This window comes from Hevea brasiliensis, chromosome 9 (genome assembly GCF_030052815.1).
Source record: "Hevea brasiliensis isolate MT/VB/25A 57/8 chromosome 9, ASM3005281v1, whole genome shotgun sequence".
In the NCBI taxonomy this organism is placed as follows: Eukaryota; Viridiplantae; Streptophyta; class Magnoliopsida; order Malpighiales; family Euphorbiaceae; genus Hevea; species Hevea brasiliensis.
In genome coordinates, this window is record NC_079501.1 from 1,273,560 (window position 1) to 1,289,566 (window position 16,007).

Genomic DNA, 16,007 nt, shown 5'->3' on the forward strand with positions numbered 1-16,007 from the left:
ATTTTCTACTCGGGAGAGGAGGGGGTTAATATGGGAAAGAAAAGAGTGGTTAAAGATAAAAAGAATGGCTGGGAATAAATACAGAAACGGGCAAGCCTCGCATGTTACATGTCGTTCTGTCTGCCTTCATGCACACGCTTTTATTAAGTTTTATTAATTGTATTTTTTGCGGTTTAGAAAAAATTAATTACTCTCGAATCAAAATTACATTTCTGGTTATCAATTCTGAGTTTTTTTTTTTTTTTTTTTTTTATAAAAAAATTAACCTCCCGTATATATCTCTTGGTGGAGGAATGCTTGTCGCCTACTCCTTTTAGTTTCCACTCTCTCTCACAACTTTAAAACTCTTTCCCAGAAAGAAAAAAACAGAAGAAAAGAGAATTTCACAAGGCACAACCTTTTCACGGAGATAACTCTGTTTCTTTCTGGGTAAATGGAGAGACACAGGTGTAAGATTTGCTTCAAGATCTTTTCTAATGGAAGAGCTTTGGGTGGTCACATGAGGTCTCATATGTTAAATCTTCCAATTCCTCCAAGACCAGAAGAAGAAGAAGAAGTAGAAGAAGACCTACAAATTCAACTCGGTAAAGACACCGAATCAGCTTCATCTTCATCTTCAGAGGAAGAAGCAGAAGCAGAAGCAGAAGCAGAGGGAGATGATAAGGGTCTTTATTATGGATTAAGGGAGAATCCAAAGAGAAGTATTCGATTCGTAGATCCTGAGTTCTCTTTTGCTGTGGATGCTGCATCTGTTGTTCTTCAGGACAGAGAAAGCGAGACTGAATCGTCCAAGAACCCAACTCTAAGACGTTCCAAACGCACTAAAAAATTGTTAGAGCATCAATATCATCACCAACAACAAAGACAAGAGCAAGAGAACAACATAAAGAAGCTTAATTCTAACAAATTTAGTAAGACCGAGTTGTGGGCTGAACCCGAAGCCGTGAGTTCGATCTCTCAGACCACCACAGAGGAAGATGTTGCTTTCTGTCTTATGATGCTTTCAAGGGACAAATGGAAGAGGATGAAACAACAAAATCAACTAGAACAAGATGAGGAAGCAGAAGCTGAAAAGTCCATTGAGGAAACCGATGAATCAGAGGAGTTTAAATTTTGCGAGTCAAGAACTCGAGGCAAGTATAAGTGCCAAACATGTAAGAAGGTATTTAAATCTTATCAAGCTCTGGGTGGACACAGGGCAAGTCACAAGAAACTCAAAGTTTATACACCCGGGAAGGAACTAAAATTGGAGCCAGAGAATGCAGGAAATTCAACATCCACTGCAGAGAAGAAAGTTCATGAATGTCCATATTGTTTCAGAGTATTTTCATCTGGGCAAGCTCTGGGAGGTCACAAGAGAACTCATATAATTGGTTTAGCAACTACTCCTGCTAGGAGTTCTTCAAAGATCGAAGACAACATGAATTTAATAGATCTCAATCTTCCAGCTCCAATTGATGTTGATGATCTTAGCCAAATTGAGCTATCTGCAGTATCCGATGCAGAATTTGTCAACCACATCAAGAGGTGAGTGTTTGCTTACTCTGTCATGATATTCGAAAAAGAAGGTTCGATCCAAAAGTTAAAGAAAAAAAAAACTTTTGACTACTTTTGCGTTTTGGGATCTAAAATCATTCGAATTTGTTAGTTTCAATTGAGTTATGTGGTTCCTATTAATTTATCTATAGACTATTTCTCGGTTCAGATTCTAACTGTAATTCATTTCTAAGTTCTGTCTCTCGTCCTGTTTCTGTAACAAGCCATGAATATATTTACTATGCTTCGCTAAACACAATTAAAGAATTTCTGGGTTTTTCTTTTTGTAAAAGGAAAAAATAAATAATTATAGAGATTTGATCTTTAATTAAGTGCTAAGAATTCTCGGAAATGGTACTGTTCAACGTTCCAGCTGGTGTAGCTAAGTTGTTTCGCAGGTCGTTTTCTTTAAACAGAATAAGTTGATCAAAACCGTGTAATTATATTAATAGAAAAAGTAACTACCACCACCTGTCACTACTGGCATTGTACATAGGTCGCGAAGAAGAAGCAAATTCTCCCTTATTTTTGCCACTGTTTTGTTTTCAATGATATCTTTTCTTTTTCTTTTTCTTACTTTCTCGCTAGCTCTAATCTCAGCATTTTTCTTGCTGCTTCTCAGCTTTAATTCTACAAACAGATCTGCTGCACCAGCTGAGATTAGAGGGAGAAATAGCTTCTAATAACACGAATTGAATTAATACTTTTCCATATGTTGGAAATCTGAAAAGCTGATAAGAAAAAAAAAAAAAAAAAAGGTAAAATCCTCTGTTTTTTTTTTTTTTTTAAATTTTATATGAAAGGAACAGATAGTTCTTATATTAATTATTTATATTTCTGTGAGTAAGGTGAATACATAAATTTTATTATAAATATTTAATTTAGAGTTATTAAACTCTTTTTGTATATAAAATTGAATTTATAATAATTATAAAAAATCAACTATGCAAAATAAAAGGTAAATTCTTTAATTTCTAATGCTTATTCATTGATAATTGTGATTAGACAAAATTAACAAAATGTATTTATCTAGAGTTAAAAAGCAAAATTATACGTTATGGAAAGGGCAGCTTGAATAGAGAGATCTCACATAAATGAAGAGAATTATATTGCATTTTGTATATAAATTTAGATTCAACTGCCTTTAAATTGAAAAATAAAAGATTTTTTTTTCTTTATTTTTGTTATAAATACTTTCGGTTAAGATTTAAATTTAAATCTTCATAGTCTTAAAATAATATTTTTTTATTTAAATGCATATTATTTTTAAATAGTAATTAAATATAATTCTTTCAACGAGAATGACTTCATAATTTGAACCCATAACTTTATAAGTAAAATCTACCTAATATCAACTCTATGTACACCAACAATTTCAGTATAACTAAACCTAAATCTCAATGATTTCTTGAAAGTAGTTTTGATGATTTGCTGAGATATATTTATTTAATTATAAGCATGCTTATTTCGCTTTACTTTATATTCGTTATAACTATTTTCTAAGTGATATCCTAGGCAGGCAAGCTCCAATCCCTAAGGGAGACATATAGATAATAGATTTTAGAATTCTATCACATGGCTTCATGCATGAGAGTCCAGACCTCCTAACATGACTTTATATGTATATATATATTAGGAATCATAATGAAGTTAATCTGATAGGACTACTTAATACACAGGGAGAAGAGGAATAGTTATTATTATTATTATAGAAAGCCTTGCAAGATTAGAATGAATCTCTACATATTGCATTATATTAATGCATGTGGAGTGTTAAGACTGCCATAATATTCTACTAGATATCCCAATCCCATTAATTTTAGCCATGACAATTAATGTAGGTCAAAATTAATTATCACATTATCATATTCTTAGTGTGATGCCTAATATATTCGGGCATCAACCATATTCCAAATAATTTTGTTTAAATGCAAAAAATTATTATATTATTTAAAGAATTTTTTATGCAGTTTATTTCTTAACCATCCAATTTTTCTTGAACTTCATTATTAATATTTGGTGAGAAAGATACATAGTTGGAATGGATTTTGAACTTCCAATGAACAAGTACCCTTGATTCTTTGCCCATTTAAAAAGGAAATGTCCTCTTGAAGAAGACCTTTTCAAATGGGACTTGGGAAACCATTCCAGGAAAAGAAAATTCATAGAGTTCTTACTTTTCTCCATGATGTACCAGGAACACTCTTTTTCGCTCACTATTTTAAGATTCTTCTTATCTTTATTGCTGACCTAATGGGGCAAAAAACACATCAGAAAAAATAGCTTAAGTCTCCTCATTTTTATTGGAAGATTTCGACTTTTAAGTTATATATATATATGTGTGTATGATCCCTGTCAAATAAAGAAAACAAAAATCATGAAATGGGCAGGCAGGGGGGGCAGCTAGGGCTGCTAGATTGGCCTTTATAGTTGAGAAGTTGATCATCAGAAGAGTCGGTGCCATCAAATTAAAAGATCAAAAAAGAAAGAAAGAAAAAGGGACTGCAGAAGAAGGTAAAAGGAAAAGGGTAAGGTTATGACTTGTGAGAGTGAGTGCCAAGTAAGTGGTGGTGGGGGTGGTACATATGCAAAGTTTGAACCATTTAAAAAGAGAAACAAACAAAATGACCCTTAATTTGCCAGCTTATATAGACTTCAAAAAGCCCCAAAAGAAAAGAGTCAACAATGCGATCATCATCATTATCACCATTCAACCCCACTCTCCCCCTGTAATTTACTCTGTGATTTTCAATATTATATATTTTTAAATTTTATTTACCTAAATTTTTTATATAGTCAAGTATTAGAAAAAAGGAATATATATGAACATTTACATAATATAATAATTAAATATCTAGCATTAGTTAATTGCTACTATAAATTAAATTATTGGGAGAAAGACATCATATTTAAGGGTATGGACTTTACAATAGGAATCGTCAACCTCTAAATAGTTGAAAGGTACTAGGAAAAGCACTTGTACAATAGACATGGGATGGCTTTCTTCATGTGCATTTGTTGGCATTGCAGATTAGTTCAAGGTCTAGGTAATTTATTTATTTATTTTATTTTAAAATCATTGTTATAATACTTGCTTGTGGGGTAACATATATTTTGCTATATATAGAATATTGGTGTTCTAATGGTCTCGGTTTACACTTTAAAGTTTTCCAACACTTAATAAAAGATTAAAATTAAGGGAAGGAATTCCTTGGTAACGTGAAGCAATAATTAAGAATATTTAGATGAAAGACAAATGCAAATGAAGAGTCGTCATCATGCTGTCTCAATTTTGGCCACTAATTGTGTGCAAGACAAAGTAACAAAATAGTCAAATAGGTTCAATTATAACTGTGCAACCATATACAGTGGTGATGTATTTTACCTCATATCCTTATAAAACTCCTTAACTGTTGATTTTTTTATTTATTTATTTAAACTCCATTGATATGATATGAAATTCAAGTGAATTATATCCTAACTACCACAACAAGAAAAGGCCTTCATTTTCTATTGCTGGAGGATTGAAATTGTACCTATTACCCAACATGTGAGCAAGTCCCCAACTGCCAAACCTAAGAAAATTCATACCCTTTAATGTCATCCTGGCCCCCTGAGCTCGGAATTGGAATGAGCCTAGCTGCGTTAGACGATGCGCGTAATTGCTTGTCATGAATAAAAAAGAAAATGATAAATTTGATGATTGACTTTCTCAGCAAACAAACAAGAATTAGAACTCCAAGGGCTTGGGTTGTGTCCTATAACCAAAAAAAAAAAAGACTTTTCACCCACTTGGGGCATGGAAGACAGCTTATCCTGAAGAAAAGCGTTTTATTTTTGGGTTGCATTGTAGCACACATGTTTTGTTTCCTAAGGAGTGTGTCTCATTTTATCCTTGTTCATGCAAAATGTGGGGATTACCCATGGTTTACGCAACAGAGAAGCCATATAAGTCATTAACACTCAAAAAAAGCCACTGCCAAGTAGTAGCAGTACTAGTGGTGGTAGTGGTATTTGTGTCTCACATGTGAACTCCAAACCAATCCAAGCTGCTCACTCACGGCAACTACCCATTTCGGACACGCTTTGGTTTACTCCTTTTCTGTCTTTCTCCTTCACAATTGCTCACAAATCCACCAATGGTCCCATTATAAAATGTCCTCATTCCTAGCTTGGTCATGGCATAAGAGCACGCGCAGAGCGTGTGACACGAGAAGCGGAGAATATTGTGAAGATGGCAGTAGCTGCCTACTGTTGAAATTCAACTTTTCATTATTGCACATGCACTCTTACTTTTAATCCCTTTATTTTTTTTTTTTTTTAAAAAAAAGCCAATCAAAGATGAGCGTAATTGGTAGAATGAAAATAATTCGAATATATATTTATTTTAAAATTTATTATTTTTCGTAAAAAATTGAAGAAAATTACATTTTATTGTATAGCTCATAAATTATTGTTTAATACATTAAGTATTCATTAAATAGCCCCATTTCTTTATTGGTTCTTAGTTCTCACCATGTTCTCATTTGTCGTTCCTCTCAACTCACTTACGAACCAGAATACCCAGAGTCATAATAACACCAGGCCACATGCACCGTCAGTCATGACTCACAACACCACCATCAATCATCTCTTCCCTCGGCAGCTTGAGCCTTGACCCTCACCATCTCACCCACAAAGCCACGACCATAGACATAATTCCTCAAATAAATAATTTCAGTTTGGTTGCTTTTAAAAAAATAAAAAAATATATATATATTCAAAATGGAATTCGCCGTGTGTACACTTAAATTTCATGAAGTCATTATTACTATTTTTGCTTTTAAGCTTAATTTTGTCCCTTGGAGGCATGTCGGCCGTAACAAGTTGATGCCCATACAGGAATGGATTAGATATTTGACTTCATGTTAAAAATGATATAAACAAGAACTTAATTGACGTCATGTTAACAATGATATAATCCCATGGCCATTTGAGACTGCGAGGCCCTTAGTTTTCTTTCCTTACAGAGCGTTGATAGTGAGCCTGTATTTTTGCTGGAAAAGCTTGACTTGATTTGTTCTTAAATGTTGGGAGTTGTTTTCTTTAGCTATGGCGGTTAGTCATTGGAGGAAGGTCTCTAAATGTCCGGCTCCGATGAGTTTGCTCTCGCTTGGATCTAGTGACGGCAACGCTGCAAATTGTGTCTCTTCTAATTGTGAGTTTCAGCTAGGGTTGTTGTTAGGATCTGAACCTTTTTTGTAGGGCTTGCTATTCGGGTAGGGGAAGTGCAATTAGGTTTCAGGCCATGACCTTGTTTGTGTAATCTACCCTCTAAACTTTAATGCAATGAAACATACAATTAAAAAAAAATATTGACAGCAAGGTGAATCTATATGCATAATAGTGGGTCAATTGACACCATTGAATTTATGCAGAATTTTATTTTATTTTTTGAAACCAAGAATTAGATATATGAAAAAATTTCATCCAAAAATGATAATTGACCCACTTAAAAATTAATAATAAAAGTTATCCATTCAAATAAAATAAAGATAAATTTAAAAGATTTTTTTCTATACATTGTGTAAAATTCTAAGTCAATTAAAATTTTTAAAAATATTCTTAATGGCTTTCTCTTTTCGCATATTCACAAGAGTTATAACTTTTTCTCCACTTTCATCTCTATTTTTTAATTATTTTTTCATTTTATATCCATTGATTTTATCTTTTTTCTTTTCCATTTTTGCAAGAAATGCAAATGATATGTTTTAAATTAATAAATGAAAAATAACAACGAAAAATCTCATATATATCCATTAATTTACTTGCTTGTAAAATTGATATTAATATTATATATTTATAACTGCAAGTATTAAAATAACATTTCTTGAAAAGAAAATTATGAAGAATTGACTGCTAAATCGAATTGGGAATCAATTAAATTATTTAATAATTTTTGAGAAATATATCTTTGATAGAATTGATAATGAAAAAGTTATGCAATACTTACAGAAAATAAAAACTCGTCAATAATAATTATAAATTTAAATTTATAACAAAAATTTTTTTTTTGTGAAATTATATATATATATATTTTAATTTTTACTTAAATAAAAATTTTTCATATACTATTATTATTATTATTATTTCTCTCAATAGATAATTTTATTATTCTACATAATATTTTTTTATTTATAAATAAATTATAAAAAAAATTGATCCCACTAACTCTATTTGCTGACCCGCTCCTAATTTATGTTCTACTTCAATTGCGATTTGCTTTTGCTATTCTTATTGTCGACTTCACCCTCTCTGTGTAATATTAATTGTAAGCTTACAAGTTACAAACTCCTCCTCCCTGCAGTCTTCTTATACCCTTGTAAGCATTAATTTTTCGTTCAACAAAAATATATTTCCAAGATTGAAACTTTCCTTGAGAAAAAAATAAAAACGTTGAAAATTTTCAGTCCTACAAATTAGGGTCCTGCCTCAATAAATTCCTGACAAAATATTTCAAACCTTTCCATTGGAAAAATTAATATAGTCTAATGGAAATGTTGACTACTAGTCTGTCTGTGTTTTGAATTAGAAATTTAGAATGGTCAATTCGGTGGGCAATGCTTCCCTTCACATTGAAGTTTAAGGAGCATTCCGTGAACGCAGGAGACAGTTGAAAAAAAAAAAAATACATAATAATTTTATAATAAAAAATCATTATGATTTTACAGAGAGTCGTCGCTAATTGTCGAATGAATTTTGAAACGGGCATTGACTTGTAAGTGCTCTCCAAGAGAAGTCTTGTGTGGTTCTCTGCTGAGTCGGCATGGAGAAATTATAAAATAAAATTGTAATTCCATGTACAATGCTTTAAATGAAATGGTAAGCCAAAAAAATATAAATAAATATATATAAATGGATCCCAATTTTATAGTGAGTCCTAAAATAATAATTTTAGAACTCTAGATCGGACTGACATTAGAATTTAGGTCAGTATAAGGTCTCCGAAATTCATAGTAAGCCTAACCATTCCTAACCTAATCAAAAGCTTATGAATATAGCCCAATTTCTAGAAAACAAATAGATAAAATCCGGCCATAAATTAGAATATCCAACGGAGAGTATTAATTCACCTGACTTGTAAATACAAAATAACTCAATTTGGGAAACTCAACTCATCCTCACAACCCTCGAAACAATAAATAATCAAATGAGACCTTAGCTTCCTCACCCAAGCTCATCTCAAACATTTCAACATACTCTTATAATATGTTTATAACTTCAAATAAATAAATTATTATAATTCCAACTAAGATTATAATACTACTAACACAAGCGAAATTCTAGATTATAAATCAAGAAAATGAAATATAACTAAGCTGCTGCTGGTAAACCTATAAGAAAGAAAGTAGGTTATTCACAAAAATATCTACCTGTCACATGAAGAAAAATAGTTGAACAGGGGTGAGCGTTCGACTTATAGAGTAAGATATTGATTTTAAATACAATTTCTATAACTATCAAACATATTTCCAAACAATTCAAACAACATTAGCATAAAATATAATTTGGAATACTCACACGCCCATATGTCACGTCAAGAGTTGTATAGGGGATCAGCTCATATATATATATATATATAGGAGTTGATCCCCTATACAACTCTCTTAATTTCAATACCTGCCAGCGAGATCAACTCGAGTCGAACTTTCTCTTAATAATTCAAATGCGGGGGCTAGCGAGATCAACTTAAAGCCTACTCACCCCGACTTATCCACATATAAGGATCGGATCCCTAAGGATCGGATCCCAGTGAGTCAAGCTCCAGTCACGACTACCCGTCCTACCCATATCCATAATCACACCAAACGCATGCCGACACACGCACACAGTTCTAAATTACCTTAAGGCAACATCCACAATAATTTTATTAAATAAAATGCAATATAAGGCGTGTCTAGTATTTAATTACATAAATATATTTATAAGTGAATGCATAGGCATGTCTTAAATATATAAAAATATTGATATTATAAATAAAATTAATATCTACTCACAAATTATTCAAATGTCACTAAGGCGGCTGAGAAGATAAAGAAAGTTGACTTCGATCACCTAACAATCATATTCAATAAATTTATCAATGTTAACTCAAAACAAAGAACTAAAGAGCTTAAGACACCATAAGTTTATGCCGAAAATCTAATAGAATTTCTTTTATACTTAAGACTTACTCAATTTACAAAATAACTCAACTAACACTTTTTAATCCAAAAGGTTTCATGTCTACAACAAAACAACTACACAATGCTCTTCCTGAGCCTGCCAAACCAATCAATTCCTACATAAAATAATTATTTAAAAATTTAGGATGTTACATAACTATTCAATTATTTAAATATTTATCTATGTCTATCATTCCATATAATTTGCATAAATGGAATAACGGCCTCACTATATAATTACCCGTCTGTATAGGCAGATGAAGCAATGCCATTTATTGGGCTTTTACTTGTTAATTTTGAAAATTAAGACACCATATATTAATTACATAATGACATGTTATTTTAAAATATGTAAATTATATTTAATTAACTTAATATATAAATTACTTTTATTAGTAATTTAATATTTATTATTTTATGAATATTAATTACTCTATCATTGAAACAAAGTAAAAAATTTCACCATAATACATAACAAAATATTTAACATTAATGTTCATAAACAAATAGATTCCTTGTTAAAATGATATGAAGACAAAAAAAAAAAAAAAGATTGAAATTAAATTTGTTAAATTCTCATTAGCGTTTTGAACTCAATTGATTTCAGGAATTTAGTCCAAAATATATAAATTGAAATTGAAAGCTTGCATAATTAATTAGATGAGTCATGGAAAGAGCTCTTGGGAGAGGAAGGTGATGATTTTAATATGTTTATCGAAAAAAAAATGTTATTTAAAATATTATAATTTTAAATAATTTAATTATTTTAAATTTTTTATAATTAAAATATATTAAAATTAAATTTTAATTAATTATAATTTCTCAGCAATAATTTAAATAATAATATCAAAAAATTCCTAATCTTATACACGTTCATAAGCTAGGCCAGGCTTTTCATGTAACCTCTAGAAACTTGGACTTGGGCTTACATACCCAATCATCAAGCGTTTAATTTAAACTAAAAAAAATTCTATAATATTTATAAAAATAATATTTTAGCCTCATTTTATAGAGCTTTATATTTTAAAAAATATAATAAAAAAAAAAAGAAAACCAAAGAGCCCAAAGAAATTGTGAATATTGATGTTTAGTATGATTATCTATGTAAATTTGCCTGAGCCAAAGTTTCCAAGCCTGTAGTTCGGTGGTAAGAATTCCACGTTGTGGCCGTGAAGACCTGGGCTCGAATCCCAGCGGCCACATCTTTTCTTATACTAGTGGACTGTAAATTTTTCTTATATTAAAGTTTAAAGAGATTGTGGTGATTCTGGAGAGTTAGGCGTGCTGCGCTATCTGCTGCACTTGGTGCTATTAATTTTATAATTTTCACGACTTTACGAGACATGCATACTTGGAGGAAACCTTTTCATTGGTCCTCATCCAGTGGCCAGTTAATTTAATTAGTGGATACCAAGGATATGCCCATAACCAGGGCCAGGTAAAGACATATATAGTATCTGTGATATAGATGCGTTAATAAATTAATAACCAAAAAGAAGTAGAAGAAGAAGTATTTAAGGAGCTTAATTGGGTTAGAGAGCAACAATTAGATGTGTTAAGCGCCTGCTGAGTGTTGAGGATACCAAATCGTCCAACTGCAGAGAAAATTAAGACATATCCTGCCAAGAAAATGTCATTTGACGTCCAGGTCAATGATGTTCATAATATCCAAGAAAGGTTCCTATAGATAGATCTTATATTCCTAGCTTCAAATACTGTCTATATGTTAGATTTTCATGCATGTTTCCTTGTTAATAATGAAATAAATTATCGTTAAACATTACCCATCATATTAGTTTAACCTAGCTACTATTGGACGATTGGTTTCTTTTCCATTTTGCTCTGCATGCATAATCTGAAGCATTCCCTTTTCCTTTTTTTTTTCTTTCTGGTTTTGCAAGTGATTATGAACAACGGTTCAGTTCCAACATCCACACCGGCGTAGGCTTTTTCATTGTGGTGCTTCTGACTCTTTTGCAAGTAGAGTACCAAGATAAGCAAGATTCTCCCTTTGAAACTCATCAAGCTATCATGGTATGCTTCACTGTAGTTGCATTCATCTACACTGTATCATTTCTTTCAGCCGTAATTCTAATCCACAACAGCCATGACACAATTTACCTTCCCATGTTGAAACAAATTTCTCTGGTTTCTGGAACGCTTGCCTGTGGCTCACTTCTCCTAATCCTTTCCCCTCCATTTGGGTACTTCATTCTTGCCTTGGGTGCACTCCTAACTGTGAGAATATTAATTGGATCCTACCACCAGATTCACCAGTTGCTCTACCATGCAGCAAATCTAGCATATGAAGCAGCAGCAAGGGACTTCGTGTCACTGTTCCAGTCACTCCATCAGCTATACAACAATATTATACATGTTTGGTTCCCTTTAATTCCCCATTTGCTTCGTCAGTCGGCTTCCCAAGTGTTTAATTTCGTATGTGAGGGGCTAAACTATGTATCCCGATCAATATTTCAACGCTATTCGGTTGCACAACAAGCAGCAGGTGATGGTGGTGCTCCAATGGCACTCAATGTCTAAGTGGTCTCTGATAGTGATATGTTCCGCAGTTCTCTTTGTAAGGCACGAATATAAATAAACGGAGAAAGTGGCAGGAAACTGTTAAATATCTTCAATTTGCATGCTATATATATATATATATATATATATATATATATAATGTAGGGGTGAGCAATCGGTTCAAACCGAACCGAACCGAATTAAATTATCAAAACCAAACCGTCAATTTTAGAAACCGAACCGAACCGAAATTAGTGAAAAATCGAATCAAACCGAACCGCTTTAATTCGGTTCGGTTCGGTTTAAACCGATCAGTTTGATTTTTGATTGATTTTTTAATTTAGACTTGATTTTCAAGTTATTTGGTCTAATTTTAACTTTGATTTGAATCTAATAACCATTAATCAATGAAATTAAATAATTAATATATATAAAATTAAATATAATTCATAAATTTTCCATAAAAATAAATTAATTCAAAAATCGATTCGGTTCGATTTAATTCGATTTGACTATATAAATCACTATTCGGTTTGATTCGGTTTTTTCTCTTCAAAACCGAACCGAAATAACCGAAATTTTTATAAATTAAAACCGAACCGAACCGATTAACTTTTAAAATCAAACCGATTGAACCGAATTGAATCGGTTCGGTTCAATTTTTCGGTTTGAACCGTATTGTGCTCAGCCCTAATATAATGTAATGTATATGTGCTGTACTTTCACGATCGAATCATGTAAAATGCCCAGAAGCCAGTGTAATATATATTTTTAAAGAATTTAGACTTTTGTCTCTTTTTTCTATCAGAGTACTATATATATACTTCGCATATACTCGCAGCACGTGTATGTTTGATAGAAAAACAAAAGAGATTTATTTAAAGAATTTATTCACGAGCCCAATAATTTATATATATTTATTTAATTCATGCTTGATATATTATTTAAAATTAAATTAAATAAAAAAATTAATATAATTTACTATTATGGGAATTTTCCAAATTCTCGAACACTAAATTAATCGAAGCTGGCTAGCTAGCAATCCCACTAATTAGGGTGGTCATAATTCAGGATCCGCTAATTATGATTTTTGAATCGTCAGTTCAAGTTTAATAAAATTATAAATATAAATCAAGTTATTATGAGACGGTTTGGAAGACGATTCCTAAATTCCTAATTCCGATTTAAGTCCCGATTTAAAATGGGTTAAAGGACGATTTGAAAAATAACAATTCAAGACAATTTAAAAGACAGTTTAAAGTAGTTTAAGAATGTTTTAAGGACGACTTAGACAAAAAAAAAGATGAAAATATTATTGATTTAGAATTTAAGTTATATTTATAAAAATATTTTAATTTTTTTTAAAAATTTTTTAATAAAAATAAAATAAAAATAATTTACCTTTAAGAAAAAAATTAATAAGTAAAGAATTTAACTTTATTAAAAAATTAGAGCTAATTTTTTTTATGTAGAAAAATGTGCATGAACTTAATTTTAACTTTGTATCCCTTTAAGATTTAGAGAAAAAAAAATAAAATAGAGGGTATTGAAAATTTTATTGATAATATAAAATAATAACATAGTAATTGAAATAATATTGAAAATTTTAATAAGTATATAAAATAATAAAGTATGAAAATTAAAAGAGTACTTAAAATTAAAAGAAGTGTATAAAATAATTGTTTAAAGAATTTGTGAGAAATTGAAAGAGTATTAAGAATTAAAGAGAGTGCAGGGAATTATATATATATATATGAATTAGGAGTGAAGTAAAGTATTTATTTATTTAATTCTTTTATATTTAAATCATCGATTTTATTTAATATTTATTGAATTCTTTTGTATTTAAATTGTCGGTTTGATCTAATTTAAAACTGTCAGTTCAATTCGATTTGGAACCATCGATTCATGATTCTTGAAAAAAATGAACCTGAATCAATTGAAAGAACGATAATTTCAATTCAATTCAAAATCAATTTCGATTTTGATCAGATTCAATTTAGTATTGATCAAACCGATTTCAATTTTATTTCGATTTGATATCAGACCGTAGCCGCCCCTACCACTAATGATGTTGCTACTTTGCTCAAAAAAATTATCACGTCAAGTTCATTTGCTTGCTTTAGTATCAGCAATCCACATTCTAGCTCATCTGTGACGCAACTCGTCCACCTCATATGTTTCGTGAATCAACTTCTTGTCATGATCTTCAATTAATCTGTCTTTTCTTATAAAAAGGAAGATTCAAATAGATACCGAAATAGATTTATAAAATATTTTCTTCCTATTTAAAATTATAATTTTATAAGAATTAAATTAAATTTATTTTTTTATTAATACAAAAGATTCTAAATTTTATTCAATTTAAAAAATTATTTTAAAAAATAAAAATTAAACATAATTATGTAATAATTTAATTAAATTCTTTTTTGTAAATGATTCTCCAACACCTTAATTGTTCTATATGATCCTCTCAAACTTGGGCCCCGGTGGCCCTATTTTCTTACTCAAGTTCTATGATAAGGCCCAACACCTTAACAACATCTCCAGGCGGCCGAACCATGAATCTTAGAGATTTTAAAAATCTTCCGTCTACTAACCACTTAATTCAATCAATTCAAATTAAATAATTTTAAATTTCTTAAGTTTTAGTAAGTTAAAAAAATTACTTTAATTTATAATTTTTAGTTAAAAATAAATAAATCCAATTAATATGAATGATAAATAATAAAGGAAAATACACTTTAATATCTTGTACTTTGATACTTTTAGTATTGAGCATGTATACTTTGTTTCGTTACAAATGAGTGTAGGAACTTTGTTGTTATTAGCACTTTAAAGACAAAAAAGCTAACAACATTAAGTATTACTGACATGGCACTGCTAATATCATCATCATGTCTAACGTAGCATGTTATGTGGCGTCATCTATGACGTGGCGCTAACTTGACATCATATATGTCACACCTTAACCCTTGTAAGGCACGACATGTTTCCGTAGCATACTTAATGAATCACCGAACTCTACCTACCGATAACCCATTAGTTATGCTACAAAGGATTTTAATACAAACCATAGCTTTTTATCTTATCAATTCTTTTGCGAAAAACTGCATGAGAATAGTTAAAATTCCATATAAACATTCATTGGAAAAAATGATAGAATAAATATTGTAAAAGTTACATTTTCATAAGTCTCAAAGTGAAATACGAAATAGTTACAAACTCAAAATGTGATAGCAATGTCGTGCTTTAAAATACAAACTGCTCAATGTCCGTACATCCATACATATAGGTACAAAATACATCAAAAGGAAATTACAGGGGTATACCTACGATATATACCCACAATCAATACCAAATGCTGCTTCCAAGTCTCTCACTCGGTAGCCTTCTCCTTTCCCTTACCTGCGACAACATAAAGAAGCTATCGTTGAGTATATCACTCAGTGGTGCACAACTAATAACTTTAAAACTTAAGGTAAAATACAATTTGTCAAAGCATAATAAATCACATTTTTCTTAAACATGAAAACTTCATAATAGTTCTAAGTCCATAAGAGCTATTTATTGGAATAACATTTCAAATGAGAAATCACACTTCATAAATCACAATTCAAAAAGCATTAGTGTTGCCAATATCAATACACAGTTTAGGTCATGACACAAAATTTCACGATCAGTGCCGTCTTGTACACCACGATAAAGCAATCTCAACCTCAGCCTCACTAAACATTATTAATGAGG

General features: G+C 30.8%; 1 protein-coding gene across 1 annotated transcript; it reads left to right on the forward strand.

Moving 5' to 3' along the window:
• The first annotated feature begins 271 nt into the window (after positions 1-271).
• Positions 272-2,321, forward strand: LOC110654904 (zinc finger protein ZAT9-like). Its single transcript, XM_021811032.2, has 2 exons — positions 272-1,527; positions 2,159-2,321. Exons 1-2 carry the CDS (start codon positions 434-436, stop codon positions 2,217-2,219), a joined length of 1,155 nt encoding a protein of 384 aa, XP_021666724.2. The 5' UTR covers positions 272-433; the 3' UTR covers positions 2,220-2,321.
• The last annotated feature ends 13,686 nt before the right edge of the window (positions 2,322-16,007 follow it).